This window comes from Pantherophis guttatus, chromosome 10, assembly GCF_059756535.1.
Source record: "Pantherophis guttatus breed Tessera chromosome 10, ASM5975653v1, whole genome shotgun sequence".
NCBI classification, from domain to species: Eukaryota; Metazoa; Chordata; class Lepidosauria; order Squamata; family Colubridae; genus Pantherophis; species Pantherophis guttatus.
This window is the reverse complement of record NC_142072.1, coordinates 6,185,091-6,212,735: the sequence shown is the minus strand read 5'-3', so window position 1 is coordinate 6,212,735 and position 27,645 is coordinate 6,185,091. Positions and strand designations below refer to the sequence as shown.

Below are 27,645 nucleotides of genomic sequence, written 5' to 3'. Positions count from 1 at the left end.
TTCTCAACCTTGGCCATTTGAAGAAGTGTGGACTTCAATTCTCAGAATTCCCCAGCTAGCATGACTGGCTGGGGAATTCTGGGGGTTGAAGTCCACACCTCTTCAAGTGGTCAAGGTTGAGAAACACTGAGCCAAAAGACAAAGACTTGGTAGCCTAAAGAAAGACATTTCTGGCTTTGCTAATTGTAGCATTACCAATTCTAAGACTGACCTACAAGTTTCTTTCAGGTTTAAATTCATCTTGTTCCTCCATAGTTAGGTGGTGGGAGGTCCTTCTGAAATATTGCTCAAAGAAAGAGAATGGTTCATAATTCTTCAAGGGATTTCTGGACGCTCTTAAAGAATTCGCAGAGCAACCCTTGAGTAGCAAGGGTGTGCACATGAAAAGCAATTGAGAGTAATTATGAAATAACACAGCCAACACAGAGATACACTGAGTTGTGTTTACTTTCAGGAAATAGTAATAAGGCACAGTCCAATAAACAGTCCAGGTCATTCATGTATAAAGCAGTAGATGGTTAAACAATAGTCCAGGGATAATCCAATAACAAAGTCTTCTTACCAGTCGTTGTAGTCATATACACTAATCAGTTCTTCTGTATTGGCAAACAGTAGCAAAACACAGCAAATAGCAAAGAGTCAGTAAAAGGAAGCAAAGAGAAACAAACCAGGTTTCTAGCTCCCTTTTAAGGACATTGGCTACAGAGCTAACCAATCAGGATACAGTATGATACAATACAGCAATACAGCAGTCTTAAAGCAATATTGATGGTTTATATATTGTCAGCCCAATAAATTAGATAAAATCATTTCCTAACAGACATGTCAGATTTTACCACATACAGAGTAGTTATTAAAGGTAAAAGTTCCCCTTGCACATCTGTGCTAGTCATTCCCGACTCTAGGAGACGGTGCTCATCTCTGTTTCAAAGCCGAAGAGCCAGCGTTGTCCGAAGACATCTCTGTGGTCATGTGGCCAGCATGACTCAACGCCAAAGAAGCACAGAACGATGTTACCTTCCCACCAAAGGTGGTCCCTATTTTTCTACTTGCATTTTTTACGTGTTTTCGAACTGCTAGGTTGGCAGAAGCTGGGACAAGGAACGGGTGATCACCCCGTTACGCGGCACGAGGGATTCGAACAGCTGAACTGCTGACCTTTCGATCGACAAGCTCAGCATCTTAACCACTGAGCCACTGCATCTCTACTGACTGAGCCACCGCGTCCCTACACAGAGTAGTTATTAGATGGCAAAAACAGCTTTCTTAAAGCTTGCTTTTGCTTAGCAAGCCAAGATTAGCAAATATAAATAAAAATCTGGTTCCAAATTTCCTAATGGACACCTCAACTATTGACTACTTTTGAAGGCCTGGCCTTGCTCCTATTTGGAGCCCAACTCAGTGAAATGATGAAACTGAGGGAAAAACAACAAGAGTTTTTTTTAGGAGGAACTATCTTTCAATAACTACAGATTTTCTTACATAAGACCATGCTTTGTCTGAGGTTGACCAAGACCTACAGTGGAGAAAAGGGAATTGGAGAAGAGGAAGGAAGGAAGGAAGAACGGAGGCGAGGGATAGAGGAGACAGACTACCCTTTTGCACAAAGGAAAAACTATGCAACCTTGTTAAGCCTGTTGTTTGTCTATAATATATAGGGCTGCTGTGTGGGGGAGGTTACTGTTAGTCATTCTCAGATTGTGCATGACTATCACATGCGATTCTCCAGTTGTGTGTCTTTCTTCTATCTTCCTTGCTTAGTTAAAGAACGTATCATAGTTATTTCCTTGAAAGAAAGAGTTAAAAATCTTCATTTTTTCCATCCACTTGACCTGCACCCAACAGAAAGAACTGGATTGGCTGCCCAGCAGTATAAAAATAAATAGTAAGATATATTGGGCATCAATTAGATCCAGTTAACCGTGTGGGTGGCTTGGTTTTCTCAGTGTCAAGGGAAGAAAGCTGAACTTTAAATGTTACATTTCCCCGGATGAGGAGATAATAAATTATCTAATAATTTTTTAGTAGAAATTTCCCTTAGTTTTCCTAAGGGAAAACTCTTTGACGACCAAAATTACTTAAGAACAAACTTTCTTAACTGATCTTCTCCAGACACAAAGACAAGTTCCTACTTTCATTAACATAAAAATCCTAAACAACATAGGGAATGGCTCTTTCTGAGATCTGTCTAGACCAGTATTTCTCCTACCTTGGCAGCTTGAAGATGTATGGACTTCAACTCCCAGAATTCCCCAGCCAGCAAGGCTGATATAGGAGAATTCTGGGAGTTGAAGTTCATATATCTTCAAGTCAAACACTGGCCTAGACTAGTGTGTTCCTCAATCTGGACAACTTTAAGATGTGTGGACTTCAACTCCCAGAATTCTCCTATATCAGCCTTACTGGCTGGGGGATTCTGGGAGTTGAAGTCCACACATCTTAAAGTTGCAAGTCTGTGGTCTAGACCAGAGGTCTTCAAACTTGGCAGCTTTAAGACTTGTGGACTTTAACTCCCAGAATTCTCCAGCCAGCGTAGCTCTAAATAGAAGCAATACACTTTACTCTTAGGGCTTGAAGAGGGACACTGTCACTTATCAGAGCTATTTTCAAGAAACAAAGCAGCAACTACATTTTATTTCATTTGGACAATTTGTAGAATAAATGTTTGCTTTTCTGCATTCTACTTCTTTTTGGTCAACAAGCTGTACCAAGTAACTGTCAGGGTTCCAAGTAATAAAGCCATTGCATTGGTGGAAAAATTTATAGAATGTCGAATATGAGCATTTACAGTTAATTAAGACTCTCGAAACCATGCCCCACTCTTCTTTGTAAGATTGTGTTGGCCTTCTTAGTTTTTACTTTTCAAGATAGCTTACCCATGGTAATCAAATAAAATCTGTCCAAGAATGGTTTCTCTATGGATACAATAAATGTACTCTGAGAAAATTTAGGAGCCCTGGAAAGGAAGGAAGGAAGGAAGGAAGGGAGGGAGGGAGGGAGGGAGGGAGGGAGAAGAGGAAGAGGAAGAGGAAGAGGAAAAGGAAAAGGAAGAAGAAGAGGAAAGGAAAGAAGGAAGGAAGGAAGGGGAAGGGGAAGGGGAAAGGAAAGAAGGGGAAGGGGAAAGGAAAGAAGGAAGGAAGGGAAAAGGAAAGGAAAGGAGGAAGGGGAAAGGAAAGGGAAGGAAAGGAAAGGAAAGAAAGGAAAGGAAAGGAAAGGAAAGGAAAGGAAAGGAAAGGAAAGGAAAGGAAAGGAAAGGAAAGGAAAGGAAAGGAAAGGAAAGGAAAGGAAAGGAAAGAAGGGAGTTTCTTGCATGGAATGATGCTGAGGTGGGATCTGGGTGATTGGAAAGCTAAAGGAGGGGCTGATATACAGGTAGTCCTCCTCTTACAACTTTTCACTTAATGGCAGTTCAAAGTTACGGTAGCCCTTGAAAAAAGTGACTTACAACCCATCCTTGAAGTTACAACTATCACACCCTCCCACGGTCACACAATCACAATTCAGGCGCTTGGCAATCGAAGATGGAGTCAAGATGTAGAGAGACAGGTCTAAATTCATGTTTGTGGCTGAGGGTGAGCTCGAACCAGGAATATCTTGGACCTAAAGCACCTCCCTTCCACCCAAACAGCCAAATAAATTGAGGCACTCCTGTACGTGCGAACCCCACCAATGAGTTGCTTTAGGAGAGATCGGACAAACTTGTTCACCCAACCCTTGAATCTCCAGCAACAAGACGCAACTCGTTTACAGGTGGCTGAAGAGCAGGCCTGAGAAGCATCCGTCATTCGTAATTCCAAGCCACATCAGCAGATTGCGAGGACTTCTCAGCTGGTTCTTTTTCAGAGGAGGTGACAGAGTCCAAAGACTCAACAAGTCTTGAAACGTTTGGACAGGTGAGGCCATCTCCAACCGTTCCTGAAGCTTCCAAGATAGGGCAACGGGTACTGTATGCTCTACATGGCTTGCCAGAGATTGGGAGTGACACACTTGTTATGGAAAGTGTAGCACGGAATATGTTAAAGGGCTGTCTTGAATCACGGGCATTCGGTAAATCATGTGGTTCCTCAGAAATAAATCAGCAGGAGCCCAACCAAGAGCAGAGCTTCCAGTTTTTGTGGTGGCTGCAGAGTGGCTTTTCACACCCTCCCGGCTTGATCTGCACACATGACGTATGTCGACTGAATTCAATTTAAGCCACCACAGGAGCAGCCCTCCCTTATCCAAAGACACTCCTCTCCAAGACTTCCACCCGACCACATTTCTCAACTCTTAGTTCCCCTTCTTCTAGGGGATTTATTTTAAGAGCATTCTTTGGTTCTGCGGAATGAGCAGTTTGTGATGATGCCCATCATTTTTCACAGCCTGGCATAGCCGCAATCGTTCCGGTTAGGACAGGAGGTGAATCTTCAACAGTGGAGAGATTCTGCATGATCGCATCTAGCAGGAAGAGATTTTCCTCAAGTTCCTCTTTTCGGCAGGAGTTAATCTTGGCCTTGGATGAGGTCCAAAATCACAACCAGGCGGAGAAACTAAGCGGCAGCCAAGAAATCCGCATATTTTTTTTATTTTTTATTTTTTGTAAAGGGAGCCCAGAGAAATACAGAAGACGTAATTCCTGCAGCCTAAAACAGGTAATTCCAGGGTCTGATCCAGACACCTTCACCTTCACACCACAGTTTCTGGGGGAACTGTGCAAATTCCAGAACAACAACAGTCTTGACTCTTATCCTTGTCTACACTGTTTCTGGATGTGTTAGACTGTCCAAACTTGGGATGGGTGTGTTTTGGTTTGCTCCGTCTTGAGAGATGGGTTCTGCTCGGTCACCTCTTGTCATGTTTCACTAGTTTTATAAGAATGAAGTTTGTAGTCTTGTGGTTTTGCATTACGAAGTACGTGATTGCAATAACCAGGAAAGTTTTATTCCGGTGTGATGTGCTGACTTGATTTTAACAGCTGGACAGGATTGGAAAACAGCTTGATTAGAGCTAGGTGTACACACTTTCTAATATCGGCGCGCTTGTGGGACAGCTAGAGGTTAGTGGCACCTGTCCCATTGTGCAATGTACACAAAAATATTTCTCTTCACAAGGAGTTCAAGTAGTTTAACTGGAAGTGACTTTATCAAAGAACTAGGAATTCCGAAGTCAGTTAAAGTATTATTTAACTTTCCCTACCTTACCCAAAGGTGTTTTTTTTCAGGAGGCAACTGGACTTCCTTCTTTTTTCTTTTGAAGACGTTTCGCTTCTCATCCAAGAAGCTTCTTCAGCTCTGGCAGGATAGCGGGGAGTGGAAGGATTTATATTCCTTGCAGAGAGCTGGTCATTTGCATCCTTTTAGAGGGTCCTTGAAGCACTTGGAAGTTGATCTGTGTCCTCAGGGTCACCTGAGTGGTGGAAATGGTTCCTGTAGTCTGAAATTTTTCCTCTGGAAATCCATTCCTTCGTACTCCCACACCATTCCAAGGCTGGTCATCCCAAATTGTATAGCTAAAAGTCTGCAGAGATTCTCAGTCATCCAGGTCATGGTTGTCCTAAAGATGCTTTTTTTTCAGAAGGCAGCTGGACTTTCTTCTTTTTTCTTTTGAAGATGTTTTGCTTCTCATCCAAGAAGCTTCTTCAGCTCTGGCAGGATAGCGGGGAGTGGAAGGATTTATATTCCTTGCAGAGAGCTGGTCATTTGCATCCTTTTAGAGGGTCCTTGAAGCAGGTGGAGGTTTATCTGTGTCCTCAGGATCACCTGAGTGGTTTTCCTGGGTCCTGTAGTCTGCATTTTTTTCCCTCTGGAAATCCATTCCTACTCCCACACCATTCTAAGGATGTTCTTCCCAAATTGTATAGCTAAAAGTCAATCAAAGACTTGACCTGGATGACTGAGAAACTCTACAGACTTTTCCCTACCTGAGTTCACCTCCCACCCTTAAAAAAAAAAAAGAATGGAATATCTTCAATAATTAAAAGTACTCAAGTATAGGAGCAGAGCCTGGTGCTATGGAGACATTGGTCTAATATTATGTCTAACATCTGATGTTGGCCTAACATCTGTCTGTTCCATTAGATCTGAGATGCAGGTCCTGTTTGTTAGGGAATTATATATCTGGGGGTCCTAGGAGGTGGTCCTATTCTGACATGGTGCCTGCCTTATGAGACATTCTCTTCCTTAAAGTGAGGTGAGCTCCATCCCTGTTAATATTCCAGGAGACCAAAATATTTGAATAAGATGATTTAGAGTTAGGGTTAGGTTTTAGAAAAAAGATTGACTTTAAATTAAAGGATTTCAATTTGAAAAAAGTAATGAGAAAGGGAGTGAGAAAGAAAAATTGACCAAGGTTAGAGATTAGAGCAAATGGTAATATTGGTTACATACCAGAAGAAACAGAAGGAAAATAAAACAAAAAATTAGAGAGAAAGAATATTATGGCAAAAAATTGTGTTGGAGAAAACTAAACTCTATAAAAAATTTGACTCGGCCAATACTCTATCAGAAAAAATGTATTGTTTGTTTGTTTGTGTGTGTTTGTTTTGAAAAAAAATAAAAAACTTTTCTTAAAAAAAAAATATTCCAGAAGACCTTCAAGACCAGGCTAAATCTGAGGATCTCAGAGAACTGGTAAGATCTTGAGGTAGCTCCAGTACTGAAATTCACATTCTTCTCACTTGGGCTTTCTAGTTTTTAAATATTTTTTTAAATAATGAGTGTTTTGATATATTTATCGTTCTAATTTATTGTTGTGGGGAGTTCCAGAAACGCTTTTTGTGAGATGGGCTGCCATATAAAAATGATAAATATTATAGAAATGTTTAGAAGCATCGGATGCTACAGCTGGGCATTCAATTCCATCCCTACAATGTAAGTCATCTGCTCCTCGAGAGTTCCTGATGACCATCCAATCTTTGATTTGAAATTTCTGACTTTGGGGAAGCTGCCACTTTCTGAAACCATCTACTCGCACCGTCAGCAGTTTCATTCTTTGAACCCCTGGGAAATGCAGAAGTACCCTATATTTCTATAGGGTAGATATGAAGAAGGATTGCACCTCCGTTCTTCCTTCCTCCTTTTGACCATGTCTGGTGGTTCCCCTGAGCTTGGCAAAAGCTCCTTTCTCGCTAGTTCATCCAGTTGTTGGATTAGAGATGCTGAAATTCTACCATCTAGTGATGAATTTGGGGAGCAGCACATGAGAGAAAACATGCATGGCCTGAGTTTTTTATTTATATATATATATATATATATATATATATATATATATATATATATATATATATATATATATATATAGTTTCTGGGCTTTTTGTATCTTGCTGAAAAGCAACAACTCTGTGCTGCAGTTTGGGAGACTCAAATAGCTATTTCTGCCTTGTAAGGCATCATTACTGCAGCACAGAGTTGTTGCTTTTCAGCAAGAAACTTCGCGCCGAATAATAAGCAAGAAAATTTTTACCAAAAGTTACATAAGAAGATATTAGAAATGGAATATCAAAATATTTGTGTTGTAGGAGACTTTTATGCAATAGTAGACGCAAAACTAGACTATAAGAGTAGTAAGACAGGAAAACAGATTTGAAAAAAAGACACTTCCTAAAGCATTGATTCTCCTTTTCCAGGTTTTGTTGACCGGAGAAGGACCACCTGATTTCCTAATCTTCCCACTCCGTAAAGTCCTGTTGCATCATGAACGTTAATTTCACCGCTCCGTGCATTTCCAATGCATCCTTGCCCTCATCCTCGGATACCAAGTTGGACGTGAGCAGGCTCATGGACATGCTTCAGATCTTCTTCTACGCAGTTCTTTTTCTGCTTGGTTCTCTGGGCAATGGAGCTGTGCTTTGGATCACAGCCCGTCAGACTACACGGACCATCAGCTGTGTCTGGTTCTTCAATCTAGCGCTGGCTGACTTTCTCTTCTCAGTCACCCGGATTGTGCCCCTCTTGAAGAATGCTTTTGATAACGGGTGGCCCTTTGGAAGCTTCCTGTGCAAAGCCAACAGCTTCATCAAGTATCTCAACATGTTCGGCAGCGTCTTCCTCTTAGCTGCCATCAGCATTGACCGGGCAACTTGCGTAGCCTACCCAATATGGACCAAAAGGCACCGGGACAGCCGCTTGGCATGGGTCGCTGCCATCGGAGCTTGGTTGTTGGCCATTGGCACAAGTAGTCCTTTCTATCTCTACCGTGGCATAAAAATTGACAAGTCTAACAAGACCAAGTGCTCCTTTGCCCTGGAGGGAAATGAAACCGCCAAACTGGCCATCTATATGTTGAGACTGATTTGTGGGTTCTTGGCCCCTTTCGCCGTCATTGTGGTCTGCTACGGCATCATCGTTGTGGTGCTGAGGAGACGACGGGCTTCCCTCCGTTCCAAGAAACCTTTCAGGGTCATCCTGGTTCTCGTGGTCACGTTCTTCCTCTGTTGGGCACCGTATCACATCTTCCTCCTCCTCAAATTGGCAGACGTGAAAGGCATAGGACTTTCTATTGGCCTCCCCCTCTCTTCCTTCCTGGCCTACCTCAACAGCTGTGTCAACCCTATCCTTTACTTTTTCATGGGCATGGACTTCCACCGAAAGCTGACTCTTTACAGCATAAGGGCTGCATTCAGGAGAACCTTGTTTGAAGACAGTGGCACCTCATTTAGGAGGAAGTCCAGGAAGGAGATGGCTTCTTCCACGGATGAGCTACCTCAATCTTCAGTAGTCCCTCAGATGCATTGCAGAACCTTAACACTTCCAAGTTCGGTTTAGGAAACTCATGTGGACTAGGAACTCATAGGTGACAGGTGAGGAACATAGAATCATAGGGTTGTAAGGGATCTTGGAAGTCTTCTACTAGTCCAACCTCCTGCTCAAGGCAGGAGACCTTCTACCATCCCAGTCAAACGGTGGTCCAGTCTATTTCTGAAAACCTCCAGTGACGGAGTACCCACAACTTCTGGTCGTTCTGCTGGTTAATTGTTCTCACTATCAGAAAAATTTCTCCTTACTTCTAGGTTGGACCTCTCTTTAACTGTTCTGTCCTAGGCTTCCCCAAACCACGAAGCAGACTCCTTGTCCCGACAAACCCCTTTTTATTAAGTTACTGTGAATTCCCCTCATTCACATCCAGCAAAGCCCCGGCAAACAGTCTTTCCAGGGTGAATTTACAAACACAGACCTTATCTGGCTTGGAGAGCTGCCAGGCCGATATCTTCAAAACACAGCGCTGTACAAGAAAGTACTTGGCAAGGGGTCTCGGAGAGTCACCAATTAAGGGAACTAATTGTCTCCTGCAAACTCCCCTCCCCTTTTGCTCCTCTTTTATTCCCTCTGGGAGGGGCCATTCACCAGCCACTTGTGCCTTTACTCCCAAGTCGTCCCTTGTTCCTTAACTATTCCGTTCTCCTGACAGCTCTATGCACGCGCACATCGGGAACAGGCTCCAACTGTTCTTCTGCCCCACTGATCTTCGACTCTGAAGGCAGCTGATAACTGTCGGGCGGCCCTGGCCCCATCTCTGCCTCCGATGCAGAGCCTTCATCAGAGCCTTCCTCAGACTCCAGGACCGGCCCATGTTCCTCCCCAACCTCCTCACTCTCTGTGTCTGCCACCAGTTCCGCTGGCGGGTCAGAACACAAGGAGAAAGATATGGAAATAAATCTACAGAAATCGTGAGCCTGCTTCAAATGGACTAAGAGTTTCAAGCTGGCTTCAGAATTGGGTGGAAACTCCTCAGTGTCTGAGTCTGCCACCTGTTCCGCTGGCCACTGGCGGGCCACAACATTAACAAGCTCCCCCCCTCCCCACATTGCTTCTTGTCCTGCCCTGTGGTGCTTTGGAGAATAAGAGGCTTTGTAGTGCAAAACATGAGGAAGACAGCAGTCTGATGGAGGGTGATCCATCGCAGCCATTAACTAGAGAAATACAAGATTTCTTTTTCCGCTTTTATTCCATCCACCCGTCTGAACTGTTGATATTTTCTGGACGTTATAAAACTACAAATACCTCTGTGTGAAAAGGAGCTTTTACTTCCATCATGAATTGCAAATGATGGGTTGTTTTGCTTTATATTCCTCATGTATGTTATTTTTCCTTTGACGTTGATGTATACAGTATGTATAAACTTTTAGCTATATTTGTACATTTGTGTCTTTGGAAACTTATTCAAACGACTCTGCTAATTAGCAGCCCTGTCTGAAGTTTAAGCAATAGCCTTCATACTTTTGTATATTTATACAAAGTCAGCTTATTGCCCCCACAAACTGGGTCCTCAATTTACCTACCTTAGAAAGGATGGAAGGCTGAGTCAACCTTGAGCCTGGTGAGATTTGAACTTACAGTAATTGCAGACAGCTGGTGTTAATCACAATGCTATCAGTCTGCTGAGCCACCAGGAATTGAAGTCCACACGTCTTAAAATGGCCAAGAATCTGTTGAGAAACACAGATTCAGATTTTCCGCCTTGATTAAAGTGCTTGGAAATTGCTGAATATTGCAGTCAAAAACATCTGGAAGAGGCCACCAGCTTCAGAAAAACCTTTCCACTCTTATCATACTGCAATTATTGCTTTCTCTGTGTGTTTGCTTTTAGCTAAAGTGGATATTCTTGTGATGTCATTCTGTTTATTGATTCATGCTCTCGACTCCGCACTGGATAGCCTTTAAATAAACATATTTCCATTATTTATAGCAAGCCAACAAAAAAAATATATAATCACGTGGCCAAAAGGAGGATCCTCCCCCTCCATCTCTCTCTCTCTCTCTAGTTTACCAAAGCAGTGGAGTTTTATATCACCCAGGCTGCCTTTCCTTTGCATGATCACAAAATGACATATATAAATTGGTAACCAGTTTTATCTTTGGAGCAACCTTGCAAAGAAGATGAAGGGGGAAAGGTAATAACTGCCATAGATCAACTCTTGATTTTCATGCAACTAAAATACAGGTAGTCCTCAATGTACGGTAGTTTGTTTAGTGACCATACGAAGTTACAATGGCACTGAAAGGAAGTGCCCTGAAAATTATGCATTCTGTGTGGATGAAGATGGTGGCTCCAACTGGTTCCGCCACTGTCCTGTGGGAATACTGTCTCCTATCTGGTCATCGTGTCTTCTTCTCCCACCCTTAGCCCTCCTTTGGCTGTGATCCCTATTTTTCTTTTTCTATTAATGAACAACAAAGCTGACACAGCAACTTGTCTACTTAAAGATGCTGAATAGCTTAGACTCTTGGCTTAGACTTGTATGAGAAACTATAAATAAAAGAGAATAGAAGCGCATTGCAAGAACTCAGCTCGTGAGCTTCCTCTATGGGTCGCTCTCTCCCTCTCTCTCTCCCTCCCTCCCTCTCTCACTTTCTCTTCCTCTCCCTGTTATTACTTTTTTTTTTTTTAATGTTCTTGCAAACCTTTTCTTCTCATGCCACTGATCTAAGAAGCAGAGTGGACCCACCAGCCCCTGGACTGGGCTGACTGGACCCGTACTGGTAGTCTTACTGCTATCCCTAAGCTCTTTTATTTTTCTTCATTTGAGGAATTGCATTCATCTTTGTTTGTTTTTTGGGTGTAGGAAGTTAGCACCCACCCCTCTCCTAGAAAAATGAACTATTCTAGGAAATATTAAAAAGGCAGGATATTATACCTTCCTGGATGAGAAATGGAGAAACATGTTTTAAAGATAAAGCAGCTCCCTGCAGCTCCCTGACCATCACCCCCTCACACTTTTGTCAATGGGCAAGGCCTGAGCCAGTCTATTCTACGTAACAACGATCTACCTCCTTCAGGCAGAGCCATAATAGGAATTTCCCAAAGCCCTTTCATTACATTCATCACCCAGCAAGAGTCAACCAAACTTGGGACTCAGGACAACCTGCAGAGCATGGCCCCATGGGAGTCTGACAACCAATCAGAATACAAGCTCAAATTCAAAAGCCCAGAGAGGGTATAAAACTCAGGCACTCTCAGCATCTCTTCTCTTTTTCTGCTTCACCCAACATTATCAAGGCATGTGATCCTGTCCACCATTAAAAACAATCTTTCCAAACACTCACCATGTTTCCAGTGTCTTCCTTCCCACTTGGAACTGGACCCAATGGACATTTCTTCCAACAGGGGTTTCAGGAACAAATGTCAGAGACGGAAGAATCAAGATCACACACTAAGTTCCAGTAAAGATGATTTATTTATTTTTTTTATTTTTTAATTTGATTTATATGCCGCCCTTCTCCGGAGACTCAGGGCGGCTTACATTGCTTTTAAGCAATAGCTTTCATCCTTTTGTATATTTATACAAAGTCAGCTTATTTGCCCCCACAATCCGGGTCCTCATTTTACCTACCTTAGAAAGGATGGAAGGCTGAGTCAACCTTGAGCCTGGCGAGATTCGAACCTGCAGTAATTGCAGGCAGCTGGTCTTAATAACAGGGTGTTTTAAACCACTCTACTACCAAGGCTCTTGGTATTGATCATGCCTACACAGGAGAATCTAGTCAACTAACGGTCATCGCTACATTGATGCTAGATAAGAGTCAACAGAATTCAAAAGGGGCTGGATTTAGATTGTTTGTGGGAACATTAAGGAGTCCAGACTGATTCCTCTCTTGACTCCTCCCCAGGCTCTACCACTTCTTGGGAGGACAATGCAACCCACTATTTTCAGTGATGTTTTAGCTACTTCACAGCTGGGTCATCCCTTCCAATAGTCTGTTCAGGACAATCACCAATGGTCAGACATTTGCCATTGCCATTTCTCTGGGATGTATTGGACAACCACCAGCAGTTACAGAGGCCCAATGTCAACAGCAACATGGAGAAAAAAGAACCTCCGAGCCTGCAGCATAGAAATTGGTGGCTTTTGGGTAGAAACCAGCAGCTAGTCACGGATCTTGAAGTGTAACAAGATAAGACTAAGTAGCACATACCCTGTTTCCCCTAAAGTAAGACATCCCCCTGATAATAAGCCCAATTGAGCTTTTGAGCGCATGTGCTAAAATAAGCCCCCCCCAAAAATAAGCTCTCCCCGAAAATATTTAAATGCATGCACAGCCGGTTCCTGCCATTTCCTCTGGTTAAGGTTAGGGGGACAGAGCTGGAAATCAGGTAAAATGCTCCACGTGCCCCAAAATAATAAGACATCCCCAAAAATAAGGCCAAGCATTTATTTTGGGGTTCAAAAAAATATAAGGCAGGGTCTTATTTTCGGGGAAACATGGTAGCAGATCCATTCCGAAATCAAGGTTTCCCAACAGCAATGGGAGTAAAGGCAGAGTTACATCACTTTTTTAATCTTTAAATTAAAAAAAAAAATTAAAGAAGAGATTGGACAGTGATTTGTCTGAAATGGTATAGGGTTTCCCCCTCTGCTCAGAGTGGGGGTTGGACTAGAAGACCTCCAAAGTCCCTCCCAACTCTGTTCTTCTGTTATTTTGTTAACTGTATGACTTCAGCCTTTCTCATGTGTATCCAACCAGTTCTTTTTGCTGCTAAACTCACTCCCACCTTTTGTGTAAAAAAACAACAACAGCCATACACCGGACATCATCGCCATGAAAGGAAAAGATGTGGAGATTCTAGAAGGAGTGCAGAGAAGAGCAATGAAGATGATTAGAGGACTGGAGGCTAAAACATATGAAGAATAGGTATAGGAACTGGGTATGTCTAGTTTAATGAAAAGAAGGACCAGGGGAGACATGATAGCAGTTTTCCAATATCTCAGAGGTTGCCACAAAGAAGAGGGAGTCAAGCTATTCTCCAAAGCACCTGAGGGTAGGACAAGAAGCAACAGATGGAAAAAAGCCAACACAGTTCTGGGCTGCATAAATAGAGGGATAGAATCCAGATCACGTGAAGTGTTAATACCACTTTATAATGCCTTGGTAAGGCCACACTTGGACTACTGCATCCACTTTTGGTCGCCATGATGTAAAAAAGATGTTGAGACTCTAGAAAGAGTGCAGAGAAGAGCAACAAAGACGATTAGGGGACTGGAGGCTAAAACATATGAAGAACGGTTGCAGGAACTGGGTATGTCTAGTTTAATGAAAAGAAGGACTAGAGGTGACATGATAGCAGGATTCCAATATCTCAGGGGCTGCCCCAAAGAAGAGGGAGTCAAGTTATTCTCCAAAGCACCTGAGGGCAGGACAAGAAGCAATGGGTGGAAACTCATCAAGGAGAGAAGCAACCTAGACAGTGAGAACAATTCATCAGTGGAACAACTTTGCCTCCAGAAGTTGTGAATGCTCCAACACTGGAAGATTTTAAGAAGAGATTGGACAGCCATTTGTCTGAACTCGTAGAGGGTCTCCTGCCTGAGCAGGGGGTTGGACTAGAAGACCTCCAAGATCCCTTCCAACTCTGTTATTCTATTCTATTCTATTCTATTCTATTCTATTCTATTCTATTCTATTCTATTCTATTCTATTCTATTTCTATTCTATTCTATTCTATTCTATTCTATTTCTATTTCTATTCTATTCTATTCTATTTCTATTCTATTCTATTCTATTCTATTCTGTTAAAAACTTTCCTCTTCTTGATTTATATCCATCCTTCAGAGCTGGGAGGGCTGCCATAAGTTTAAAAGAAGTCCATAAAAATCAACTGGCATGATCTACATGCAATTAACATCCTTGGTGTCTGGACTCAGAGGGTCTGGAGGAATTGCTGTATTTTCAAAATATTTTTCCCGAGAAGCCCATTGGAAGTAATTCTTAGGAAGACTTTCCTGGTGACCACTAAACTTTCATGAACTTTCTTATCTGATTTGGTCCAGACACTTAGAAGCTGCTGGCATCTCTTTTATTATTGTTATTATTATTAATGGGAAGAGCTAAAACAACTTTGCTATTTTCAGACCTGACATCTGCCAAAAGATTTTGTGCACAGCCTTTTCTGACATTTGACTAAAGGGCCATTATTCCTGGGAACTGAAAAGGGGAAGTAGTGGCCTTCTGGATTGCCCCACAGGGGAAATGCAGGTTGAGATGGGGCAACCAAGAATCCTTTTTATACAAAACAGGCAGTAATCCTCAATTGTTTGAAATGGTGTAGGGTTTCCTGCTTGAATAGTGGGGTTGGACTAGAAGAGTGGTCACCAACCGGTGGTATGTGGACCACCGGTGGTCTGCGAGAAAATTTTGGTGGTCTGCAGAAAAATTATTTGCTTTTTTTAATATTGCATTACATCGGGCGTCCTCAAACTATGCCCCTGGGCCGGATACATGCAATGAACATTTGTGTTGCTGCAGAGAGTCTCCCCCTTCAGGGTCTTTTAGTGTGGGGCAGGGGGGGGCAAAAATTCCAACTTGGGATCTGCTTCGGCCTTCTGGTGCAGGGCTTTGGGCGAAGGCTGGAGAGAAGTACCGCTGGTGGCAAGGAGCCCGAGGGCCTTGTTCAAGTGGGACAGCAGATCACCTCTAGAATCTGAAAAACTTCCACACATGGATTTGGTTCTACTGTATTTCCCCAAAAACACAGGTCTTATATTATTTTTTGCTCCAAAAGGCCCATTAGGGCTTATTTTCTGGTTAGGTCTTATTTTTAGGGAAATACGGTACTAAATGCACCCATCTGGCTGATAATCTTAACTGGGTCTTATTTTGGGAGTACGGTTTATATTACGAGCATCCTGAAAAATCATGCTAGGACTTATTTTCTGGTTGGGTCTTATTGGGCCTTGGTGGAGCAGCAGACTAAAGCACTGTTAAGTAACACCAGCTGCCTGCAATTACTGCAAGTTCAAATCTCACCAGGCTCAAGGTTGACTCAGCCTTCCATCCTTTCGAGGTAGGTAAAATGAGGACCCGGATTGTGAGGGCAATAAGCTGACTTTGTATAAAAAAGAACACCGCTTTTGGGGGGGGCAAAAAGCCCCACTAAGCAGGTATATACAAAAGTATGAAAGCTATTGCTTAATGCATTGTAAGCCGCCCTGAGTCTCCGGAGAAGGGTGGCATATAAATCGAACCTAAATAAATAAATAAATAAATGAATGAATAAATAAATAAATAAATAAATAAATTTTGGGGGAAACAGAGTAGTCTGAAAGCAACTTGAGACTTCTGTAATTTCATGGCATTGGCTGCAATGAACAAGTTAATTTATTTCTGGCTCGGTTGCACATCACTGAAACCGCAGCAAAGCTACTTTTCTCTTTAAGCGTATTGTGCTGGCTCTGAGGAATTTCTGACCAGTCCAGCTTCTGTATTTGCAGGAGGTTTACCTCTTCTTTGGCTCTGGCCAGTGGGTTTTTTTTGGGGGGGCTGCAGAATAGGTGTGTTTCTGTGTGGGTGCAGATTTATTTTTTTTCTACTTCTCTTTCATTCCTAACTGAGCATAAAGAACTCAGTTTAACACTAAAAGGAGAAAATCTGAGTTCAGCTTCAACACCCACCCAAAATCCACTCAATCCAGATTCGGTCCTGCTAATGGACGTGACTCCTTTTCACAAAACGACATAAATGGATGCATTCGACATTTGGCTTTGAAGGACACCCCTTGCCCCAAGTCGCCAATGATACCGGTACTCCTTGGCTTACAACAGTTCATTCAGGGACCGTTCGAAGTTACGACGACCGCTGGAAAAAGTTGACGTGACCGTTTTTCCACACTTAACGACCGTTGCAACTTCCCCACGGTCGTGGGATCACAATGCAGACGCTCGGCAATGGATTCCTACTTATGACGGCTGCAGTGTCCTGTGGACATCTTTTGCCGCCTTCTGTCGCAATGATTCACGTAACAGCATTGGCAAGAAAGAGGGTTTTTTATAAAACAAGTTTTTATTGGTTTTTTATCGTTTTTGAACCGAGTATTGGCCATATCATCTTATACAATTTATCAAATTCAAATACATTTTACTCAATTACAATTTTTGCCACAGTTTTCTTTTTTTCCCTTTTTTTAATCATATCTCAATATTTCTTTGCTTACTTATATAAACAGCATCTTCATTCGCTCTCAAATTCTAACTTTCCTGCTTATTCATATTTATTCTCTTTTATTTTTTAACCATTCATTCTTTATCTTAATATATTTATATATGTTCGGGGTTGCCTTTCTTCCAATTCATCTTTTTTGTTATACAGCAATCTTTCTTCTCAATCCTGCCATCTCCCTCTCTTCTTTCCTTCTTACTTTCTTTTTCCCTCCTCTCCTGCTCCTCTCTACTTCCCCTTCCTTTCTCCTTCTCCTCCTTTCTTCTTCCCTGTCTAGCCCTCTCTCCTACTCTGGTTTCCCCTCTCTTCCTTCCTCCCCTCTCTTCCATCCCTCTCTCTTCTCCCCTTCTCTTCCATCTCTCTACTCTCTACTCCTCTTTCATCTCTCTCTATTGCTGTATTCATTTTCAATTTAATATTTTCCACTATGGTGTCCAGGCAAACCCCATTTTGGGCAAGAAAGGTTGTAACATGGGGGGAAATTCACTTCACCACTGTCTCACTTAGCACCAGAAATGTTGGGCTCAATTATGGTTGTAGGTAAGGACTACCTGTATAAGGTTTTACCGTCTTGTGTGAATCCAGTTGCTTCATCTTACTTGAGAAAGGTAATTTAACAGATTTAACAGATTAACAGAGTTGGAAGGGATCTTGCAGGTCATCAAGTCCAACCCCCTGCCCAAGCAGGACATCTACATCTGCCTCTACCTAGGATCACCCAACACAATGTCACTTATGAAATCTCCTGTTGGTTTAGACAGCTGGCAAGGTGGCTGCAACACAATCCCCACAGACAACATGCTGTGGTGTTTGCTAAGTCAAGTCGCTCTTTGGAAATATAGCACAAGAAGTCAAGCAAAGATCCTGAAGGTTAGCAGATTTTTGTGGCTTTTGCGGAACGTCTGTGACTTCTCAGGAAAAATTTTAAAAAAACCCCAACCACGTGGACTGTCCTTTATTTATGTTCCGTATAAACCAACTTTGTTGGTTCAAGGGAGAGCAGCACAGCTGTTAGCAGAGGAGACCAGCCGCAGCTGAATAATCCTAGTTTCCTGTAAAAAGAAGTTCAACAAAGGAGAAGAGACGTGATTCCTATAGCTTCAAACAGGTAATTCTGGAGTCTTGACCCAGGATGTCCCATCTTCTTGTGATTGGGGTTGGGTTTATTGTAACACCAAAATAGCCCTGTCATGTCTGGATATTCGTTTCTGGATACTTTAGACCAGTGGTGAAATCCAAATTTTTTTACTGCCGGTTCTGTGGGCATGACTTGGTGGGCATGGTGTGGCTTGATGGGTGTGGCTTGGTGGGCATGGCAGGGGAAAGATACTGCAAAATCTCCATTCCCACTCCCCTCCAGGGGAAGGGTTTTGCAAAATCTCCATTCCCACCCCACTCTGGGGCCAGCCAGAGATGGTATTTGCCGGTTCTCCGAACTGCTCAAAGTTTCCGCTGCCGGTTCTCCAGAACCTGTCAGAACCTGCTGGATTTCACCCCTGCTAAGTATGAGAAACGATCTTCCATTTAAAACTGGTTCAGTTCAGAAAGAAATTGAGATATTTCTAAATGCATTAAAGGAAATAGATTGGTTTGTTTCCAAGTAAATACAACACGGGTTGGTTAAAGTTCACTTATCCTAGAAGGGGTAGAAATGTGTTGGAATTCCACCCTCTAATGTTGGACCATGGGAACTGAAATCCAGCCAATCTGGGAACATCACATCAGGAAATCTTGGAGAAAACAGGATGCATTTTCTTTATATTACAGATAGTCCTCGATTTATGACCACAATGGAGTCCAACATTTCTGTTTCTAAGTGAAACACTTGTTATGTGAATGATGTCCCATTTTACGTCCTTTCTTGCCATGGTTGTTAAGTGAATCACTCCAATTGTTAAGTTTGTGACATGGTTGTTAAGTGAATCTGGCTTCCCCATTGACTTTGCTTGTCAGAAGGTCGCAAAAGGGGATGACATGACCCCCGGGACACTGCAACCATCATAAATATGAATCAGTTGCCAAGCATTCAAATTTTGATTACATCACCGGAGGGCAGGGATGGGCAATTGTGGCTCTTTGACAACCTGTGGACTTCAACTCCCAGAATTCCTGAGACAGCTGTCTCAGCTAGAGAATTTAGAAAATTTAGGAACAAATCCAGGGCTGTAAAGATAAACATATTCAATTGCCCAGACTAATATTTTTTTAGCATCTTTTAGCAATGTTGGCAAAGAAAAGGTATTGGATTACAGAAGTTTGCCTACTAAATACAATTACTTTAGCACCCTTAAAATGTTACGTACTCTTCCAGGTTCTGGAGATTTCCAGAGTAGGTCGATTAAATAACATGAATTCTCTTGAGTTCAGAAAAGAGCTGCGGTGGCGCAGTGGTTAGAGTGCAGTACTGCAGCTACTTCTGCTGACTGCCGGCTGCCTGCAATTTGGCAGTTCGACTCTCACCCAGCTCAAGGTTGACTCAGCCTTCCATCCTCCTGAGGTGGATTAAACGAGGGCCCAGATTGTTGGGGGCAATATGTAAACCCCTTAGAGAGGGCTGTAAAGCACTGTGAAGCGGTACATAAGTCTGAGTGCTATTCTCCCTTTTGTTATTCTCTCTTTTTTCAGATTTTTTCATTTAATTTTTTTAGGTCGCCTTCTCTGCAACATCCCATTTGCATCATGAATGCTAGCTCCACTGCCTTGTGGCTTCCCAATGCATCCTTGCCATCACCCTTGGAAACCATCTCTGATTTAAATAGATACAGAGATGTTCTTAAAATCATCTTCTACACGGTTATTTTTCTCTTTGGTTCCTTCGGCAATGGAATTGTGATCTGGATCACCGGCCGCCAAATCTCACGGACCATCAGCTGTGTTTGGTTCTTCAACCTAGCTCTGGCTGACTTCCTCTTCTCCGTGAGTCGTATAGCACCTCTTGTAGCGGTGAAGGAAGGTTGGGCCTTTGGGAGCTTTGCGTGCAAAGCCAACGGCTTCATCAAGTACCTCAACATGTTCTGCAGCGAGTTTCTCTTAGCCTCAATCAGCATGGACCGGGCTGCTTGTATCGCCTACCCGTTATGGGCCAGAAAACACCGAAACATCTCCTTGGTATGGCTTGCAGCTGTCGGAGCTTGGCTCATGGCCATCGTCACAAGTATCCCTTTCTTCCTTTACCGTAAGGTGGACACCAAGAACAACCAAATCAAATGTTTGGTGATGCTAAAGGAAGAAGAACCAGGAGTACAAGTGACCATCTACATGTTGAGGCTGATATGTGGGTTCTTGGCTCCCTTCACCATCATTGTGGTCTGTTACGGCATCATCATCGTGGTCCTGAGGAGACGTCAGACCTCCCTCCACTCAAAGAAGTCCTTCAAAGTCATCTTGGCCCTGGTAGTCACTTTCTTTGTCTGTTGGTTGCCCTATCACATCACCCAGCTCCTTAAACTGCTAGGAGCGAATGGCCCAACCTTCTCGTTTATTACTCTTGTTGCGGCCTTCCTGGCCTACCTCAACAGTTGTGCAAATCCATTCCTTTATTTCTTCATGAGCGTGGACTTCCACAAAAAGTTGACCCTCTGTAATATCATCAGGGCACTCAAGGGAACCTTACTGGAAGAAAACAGCACCCTAATTAGAAAATCCACCAGTAGCCATAAAGGTTCATTTTCTATGAGTGAGCAGGCAATATCCACAGAAATCTCTCAGTTGCCCTGTGGAAACTCAACCCTTCCAACGTGAAGTATCCCAGGACCAGTGAAATTTGAATTTGTGAGCTTCAGTTTTGTTTCTTTTCAGAGACCTGAGCCACAATTTTGAATGTGTTGAAGTTTTAAATGTTTGTGGGTGGAAAGGGCTGACAGAAAGCAACCTGTTCCCCTCATAACGAGCTATGAAATTGCTTTAATTGTTTTGCATTAGTTATATAGAGTATAGGAATTCTGGGCATCCATGTCACTCATATCTGAAGGTTGTTTTCTTTCAGACTCTTATTCATCAGGAACCTTATCATGGTCTATCTCCAATTTTAGCCAAATCACAAGCCATCATGGAACTTTGTTAAAATGATAGTTAAGAGACCCTTTGGATCTGCTTTTCTTGTTTTGAATAGAGCAGGGGTGCCAAATCTTGTCAACTTTAAGACTTGCGGACTTCCACTCCCAGAATTCCCCAGCCAGCCATGCTGGCTGGGGAATTCTGGGAGTGGAAGTCCGCAAGTCTTAAAGTTGACAAGGCTGGACACCCCTGGAATACAGTATTTGCCTTTGGCCTGCAAATTTTGTGGATGCAAGATTATATTCAACTGTGCTATTTATTGTTGATAATTGTTAGAAAATAGGAAATTTGCTTCGGCAAGAATCTGGTGAGAAGCTTGGGCATGCAGAAACTATTTCTGATTTTATGCGTGCTGGAATTGTTGGGATGGGTAGCAGCCTCCTTGTTCTGCAATAAATCTGTCATTCTCTACCTCCTCCCTCTGGTGATTCTTAAGTGCATGTTGCAAAAGAGACTTAACCAACTGTTGTAAATTCCGTTGGTTAGATAACTCAATATCTGTCTCAGATTACTGTCAGAGTTCCACCGAAGCGCTCTTAAGGATTCTGCAATGAACTTTCTCAACTTTTGTAAGCTCAAAGGAAGGCTCTTCGCCTTTGATTCAACTTTTCCAAGCTCAGTCTCACTTAGCAACAGAAATGTTGGGCTCAATTGTGGTCGTACGTTGAGGACTATATGTACCTGGAGGGGGCCGTCAGCTTTGGAAGAACAGCACCATATCTCCCAATTCAGTATTATTCCCTCGGTTTGCTTGCTCTGTGTTTCCTTTAGTTTGAAACATGAATGTTTTTTAACTGTTACGCTGTGATTTATATTTTTATATTTTTTGTACTACTCTGGGCTCTGTGGAGGATTACAGGTTTGTTACTCTTACAACTAGACAACCTTGACTGGTTGTCTTATCATTTCAGAGATATTTTCCTTACCTAAAGAGAGAAATAGAATGAAAATATTATGGGCAAAAAAAAAAGCAAGGAGAGCAGAAATGACTTCCGGCATCCCGGTGGCTTCCCCAGTGACTTTCCTTGTAGGAAGCTGACAGGAAGCGTGGGAAATTATGATTGTGGCTTACCACAGTGGCACAGTGCAACAATTCTCAACCTTGTCTTCACCATGGACCCCCTTTAAATACCTTTTGTGGCCAAATGGGCTACCTTACAGAATGCATCTAAAATCTGGGACCCATGACTCCTGTGGGATTGAAATTTGGCAAGCTGTGGCTGCTTCTGTGCTCCATGATTCTCAAGCTGTGCTCCAAGGACTGCTGGGGAGGGGGCTGTGAGGTCATCTCAAGGTCCATGAAGGCTTGATGAATTCTAGTGCTCTAAATCTTGAGTTAAATCTTGGGGGCTCATATCTAAATGGTTGTCCACTAGGACTCCAAGATCCCTCTCACAGTTACTACTATTGAGCAAGGTACCACATATATGGTACCTGTGCATTTTGTTTTTCTTCCCTAAATGTAGAACCTTACTTTTTTTCACTGTTGAATTTCATTTTGTTAGATAGGGTCCAATGTTCAAAATCCTTCTGCACCTTGAGCCTATCTTCTGGAGTGTTGGCTATTCCTGCCAGCTTAGTGTCATCTGCAAGGAGCCTTGGTAGAACAGTGGTTTAAAGCACCCTGTTATTAACACAGCTGCCTGCAATTTCTGCAGGTTCGAATCTTACCAGGCTCAAGGTTGACTCAGCCTTCCATCCTTTCGAAGGTAGATTAAATGAGGACCCAGTTTGTGGGGGCAATAAGCTGACTTTGTATAAATATACAAAAGTATGAAGGCTATTGCTTAACGCATTGTAAGCCGCCCTGAGTCTCCGGAGAAGGGCGGCATATAAATCAAATAAAAATAAAAAATAAAATAATAAATTGGTGTGGCGCACAATTTATATTCACTAGAAAGCAGGAAATCCTGCTATCTAGTGAATCTAAATTGCGCGGCGCGGCTATTTCCCCCCCCTCGCTGTTCTACTTACCTTGTTAAGCCTTCATTCACCGCATGAAGCGCACATTTGGTGCGCATTGCACCTGCACACACAGCAAACCGGTGGCAATCCACAGAGGATTTCACCACTGAATGAAGGCTTCTTAAAACATTGTCTTTCTAGACAGGAATACACTGAGTCTGTTTTCACTTAAAGGATTTATACAATAAATATTCCATACATGGTTTTTTGTACATGGCTTCCCTTTTAACAGTGTTCCCAGGTTTTTTTAAAGAAAAGAACCAAAACACATAATAAATATAAAGAGATCTATACAGCATGGGGGGGAAGGAGGAGAAGTTCTCCCTTCTGATCGAGGAACGCGGCACTTCTGATCAAAGTGTCCTACAGAAATCTCAAGAACATTTTCCATCAGCCGACTGACTTATGCCATTGCAAAAAAATAATAAAAAAAAATCACCTCCGATTTCCAGACAAGTGTCGTGTTTTCTTTTGAGTTAAGGGCATCTTCCAGAGAAATTGTGAATTCTGAATTCTCTGGAATAAGATTGCTGTCTTTGATGCAACTGGCCAGAATCCATATCAACTTCCAGCTACCATTTCCAAGTCTTCCAACTTCCAAATGCCATTTGACGTTTTCTCCAGAAATAGTGTGATCGGAAATGTCTTCTGAGCGGGGTCCATAAAACATCCAATCCATCCATCATCTTCAAGTATCAACAGTTGCAACTCTGGGTACTGAACAAGCCCTATATGGAAGTTAGACTCCAACAAACATTAAAGCATCCAAGTTCGGCCACTGGATCTCTTGGTGATCAGTTTTTCCCTTAGAAGGAGATACCCCAGTAAAACCTTGGGAGGAAAAGCTATTCCCCAACTGAAGATTTAAAGAATCCATTTCATCTGAAAAAAACCTGGTCAGTATCGAGTGTTTTCCTCGGCTGCCGTGACAATGGCATCCATCCAGATCCGCATAGCCTCTGGACTTGGTGCCACCATGCAGAAGAGGCGATCGTAAGTCTTGACACAGAAGGTCAGTTTGGGGTTGGGACTCTGCCAAAAGCAAAAAAGAGCAATGAATGGACGGATGAAAATAGTGTGCTATATTCACACACAGAACCTCTTAACCCACTTACTGAATTGATCGATACTCCTGTATTAGGGTGATTTTTTTTCTTTCTAATGTTTTTCTCCACTTTTTCTCCCACATCATTGGGATTTGGTCCATTGGTTGCCATAGAAATTGACTGATTGATTTCTCACCCGAGCCTGACATAGTGGGCTGAGAGAGAGTGAGTGGTCCAAAGTGCCCCAGATGGCTTTCATAACTAAGACAAAACTAGAACTCACTGTCTCCTGGTGATTGGCCCAAACTCATCTAACCAGCTTTCATACTTAAGTGGGACTAGAACTCACTGTCTCCTGGTGACTGGTCCAAACTCACCTAATTAGCTTTCATACCTAAAGTGGGACTAGAACTCACTGTCTCCTGGTGATTTGCCTAAACTCACCTAACCAGCTTTCATACTTAAGGTGGGACTAGAACTCACTGTCTCCTGGTGACTGGTCCAAACTCACCTAATTAGCTTTCATACCTAAAGTGGGACTAGAACTCACTGTCTCCTGGTGATTGGCCCAAACTCATCTAACTAGCTTTCATACTTAAGTGGGACTAGAACTCACTGTCTCCTGGTGATTGGCCCAAACTCACCTAACCAGCTTTCATATTTAAGGTGGGACTAGAACTCACTGTCTCCTGGTGATTGGTCCAAACTCACCTAACCAGCTTTCATACTTAAGTGGGACTAGAACTCACTGTCTCCTGGTGACTGGTCCAAACTCATCTAACCAGCTTTCATACCTAAAGTGGGACTAGAACTCACTGTCTCCTGGTTTCCAGCCTGGTGCCTTCACCATTGTGTCAGGGTTCCTATGTTGACGCCTTTGTCCTCATTGCTATAAGCAATGCACATAAGCAACAATAGAAACCTAGTTAAGATTTGGACAGCCACGCTGAATATGGTGTATCAATGGGACCATGAGATTTATAAATTATGCTTATAACACATGTTGAGTGAAGATCATTGTGTAAAAACATAAATACTGTATTATTTTAAAGAATGGTTTGTTTGTCCTTTGTTTATTTGACTTGTTTGCATACAACTGCCTCATGACAGTTCGCAGCAAGCCCGAGAACAACTCTTAAAAAATAAATAAAACTGTTAGTGCAAAGGATAATAAAATAAACGTTGAAAAAGACCACAAAGCATTACAGCAATAACATTTCAAGATAAAGGCCCATCACGGAAGACAGAAGCAAACGCAGCGCTGTTAAGCAATTAAAAACTGACAGTAATTAAAACGGGATTGTAAAGATGAAAAGCTAAAGACATTTTTTTAAAAAAATGTCTCAGGGCTTTTCTCAAATGGTGTCAGCAAAGAAGCCAAGATTATTGATTCTGGGAAGGTTAGGAAATGTGCGAAATATGACAACTTTTCCAAAGAAATTCAGGGCAATCTGATCTTAAAGTAGTTTCATTATTCATTTGAACTACGATGGGAAAGTATTCAGAGGTGGTGGGAAACTTTGCAGGGAGATCAATTTGCTTATGGAAAGGCCGACACGCAGTTCTTGCCCTCTGCAATTAACATTCCCAGGCCAAATGTAAGGGGCAAAAAGTTTCTGCTGAATAAATAGTTCTGGATAAAATTTATTAGGTGTCAGATGGTTCGCAGGACACTGTTTTGACTAAGCCAGTTCAAACTTTGTGCCTCTATTCCCGGAAATTATTCGGTTTATAGTTATAGTCATACGCTATAGCAGATGTTGTCTGCCTAGGATTGTGACTTTGGGGCGGGGGGGGGGGTTTGAAATATCTGAGGGGGAGGGACTTGCACACACAAAATTGGTTTGCTGTTCCAACTCAGCCTGGAGAAGCCTGCATGAAGTAAAGACGGTGTACATTTCTGGCTAGAAAGACCAAACATCACACCAAAACAGGGGTGAAATGCTATCGGTTCAGGCCAGTTTGCCCGAACTGGTAGTAAAAAAAATGCTACTGGTTCCCCGAACCGGTAGTAAAAAAAGTAAAAAAAAAAAAAATTCCGAAGATCAGCTGAGCGACGCGCAATCGTCTGAGCTTTTTAATTTTAAATTTTTAAAGCATTTTTAACTACCGGTTCCAGAGAACCGCTAGTAAAAAAATGCTTAAAAAGTAAACATTTTAAGACAAGCCACGCCCAACAAGCCATGCCACACAGTAGTGGGATTCAAAAATTTTTACTACCGGTTCTGTCGATGTGGCTTGGTGGGCATGGCAGGAGAAAGATACTGTAAAATCTCCATTCCCTCCCCACTCCAGGGCAAGGTTACTGCAAAATCCCCATTTCCTCCCAATCAGCTGGGACTCGGGAGACAGAGAATAGATAGGGGTGGGGCCAGCCAGAGGTGGTATTTACCGGTTCTCCGAACTACTCAAAATTTCCACTACCGGTTCTCCAAAACTGGTCAGAACCTGCTGAAACCAGTCTTTGATGCCATGCCCACCAAGCCATGCCCACAGAACCAGTAGTAAAAAAATATGAATCCCACCACTGGAAGGGAGGCTTGGTCACTCAGCCCAAAATTCTAATGGCCTGAATTGGTTTGGATCCCATAGCCCCTCCCAGGTCTACATGAATTAAAAAAAGGGACTTTTAGCAAATCTCTACACTTGGTACCTTGAAAGCACTGCGGAGATGGTCACAGTAAACCTCTTCAATGGCCTGGAAATAGATCACACCCTTAAGCTTGGTCTCTTCTTTGTCTGGAGGGGGATTAACAAAAAAAAAATCACAGCTCCATGTTAGCAAGTTGGGAAAGACAGAATTATTTGACAAAGTGGCAAAATGAGTGGGCCAACGAAATGCTGTGGATATAATTTACTTGGGCTTCAGTAAGGCATTTGATAAAGTAGACCACAACCTACTACTTGAGAAGACAGAAAAAATGTATTTAGACAGCATCACCACTAGATGGATTTCTAACTGGCTGACCAACCACTCTCAATGTATAGTCCTTAATGGAACTGCATCTACATGGAAGAGAGTATGGGGTCTTAAGCCCAGAACTCTTCAATATCTTCATCAATGATATAGAAAACGAAGGAAGGCCCAATGGATACAATGAGCTACCAACCTGCCTTCCATTGAGGACCTGTATACTGCACGAGTCAAAAAGAGGGCTGTGAAAATATCTACAGACCCCTCGCATCCTGGACATAAATTGTTTCAACTTCTATAGGTTGAAGTGAAGTGGTGTGCAGTGCGCTATAGGGCACTGCACACCAAAACAACTAGACACAAGGACAGTTTTTTCCCCAATGCCATCACTCTGCTAAACAACTAATTCCCACAACACTGTCAAATAATTTACTAAGACTGTATTACTATTATTCTTCTCTTCCTTATTAGTATCTATCTCTTCCCACTTATTACTATAACCATGTTTCTTGAATCTTTCAATTTATATTGTTTTTATTTGTTTCCTAGTATGATTTGATAGCTTATTAGTAACCTTGACTATCACTGTGTTGTATCTTTTTATTCTCGATGAATGTATTTATTCTCCTTATGTACACTGAGAGCATATACACCTAAGACAAATTCCTTGTGTGTCCAATCACACTTGGCCAATAAAGAATTCTATTCTATTCTATTCTATTCTATTCTATTCTATTCTATTCTATTCTATTCTATT

At 42.4% G+C, this 27,645-nt stretch overlaps 3 protein-coding genes across 5 annotated transcripts in view; 2 read left to right on the top strand and 1 right to left on the bottom strand.

Moving 5' to 3' along the window:
• Positions 1 to 4,556: 4,556 nt before the first annotated feature.
• Positions 4,557 to 10,113, top strand: LOC132712439 (chemerin-like receptor 1). 2 transcript variants are annotated; one of them, XM_087876382.1, is made up of 2 exons: positions 4,557 to 4,631; positions 7,604 to 10,113. In XM_087876382.1, exon 2 carries the CDS (start codon positions 7,671 to 7,673, stop codon positions 8,739 to 8,741), a length of 1,071 nt encoding a protein of 356 aa, XP_087732508.1. In that variant the 5' UTR covers positions 4,557 to 4,631; positions 7,604 to 7,670; the 3' UTR covers positions 8,742 to 10,113. The 2 variants fall into 2 exon arrangements, with proteins under 2 accessions (XP_087732508.1, XP_060549855.2); XM_060693872.2 differs by lacking the exon at positions 4,557 to 4,631 and adding an exon at positions 6,524 to 6,608.
• A 7,785-nt stretch (positions 10,114 to 17,898) lies between these two features.
• Positions 17,899 to 23,175, top strand: LOC117677635 (formyl peptide receptor 2-like). The gene is made up of 2 exons (XM_034437954.2): positions 17,899 to 18,015; positions 19,556 to 23,175. Exon 2 carries the CDS (start codon positions 19,587 to 19,589, stop codon positions 20,646 to 20,648), a length of 1,062 nt encoding a protein of 353 aa, XP_034293845.2. The 5' UTR covers positions 17,899 to 18,015; positions 19,556 to 19,586; the 3' UTR covers positions 20,649 to 23,175.
• The window catches only part of PHLDB3 (pleckstrin homology like domain family B member 3), a 43,717-nt gene continuing 39,161 nt past the window's right edge, over positions 23,090 to 27,645 (bottom strand). For both annotated transcript variants that reach the window (XM_034437955.3, XM_087876381.1), the window contains 2 exons: positions 26,628 to 26,713; positions 23,090 to 23,960 (listed from right to left, as the gene is read on the bottom strand). In XM_034437955.3, coding sequence (XP_034293846.1) covers positions 23,826 to 23,960; positions 26,628 to 26,713 — 221 coding nt within the window. In that variant the 3' untranslated portion in view covers positions 23,090 to 23,825. The remainder of the gene's footprint in view (positions 23,961 to 26,627; positions 26,714 to 27,645) is intronic.

Bases quoted from the DNA above. Each gene is read 5' to 3' on its own strand.
- LOC132712439 (XM_087876382.1), top strand. From the start codon at position 7,671: ATGAACGTTAATTTCACCGCTCCGTGCATTTCCAATGCATCCTTGCCC.
- LOC117677635 (XM_034437954.2), top strand. From the start codon at position 19,587: ATGAATGCTAGCTCCACTGCCTTGTGGCTTCCCAATGCATCCTTGCCA.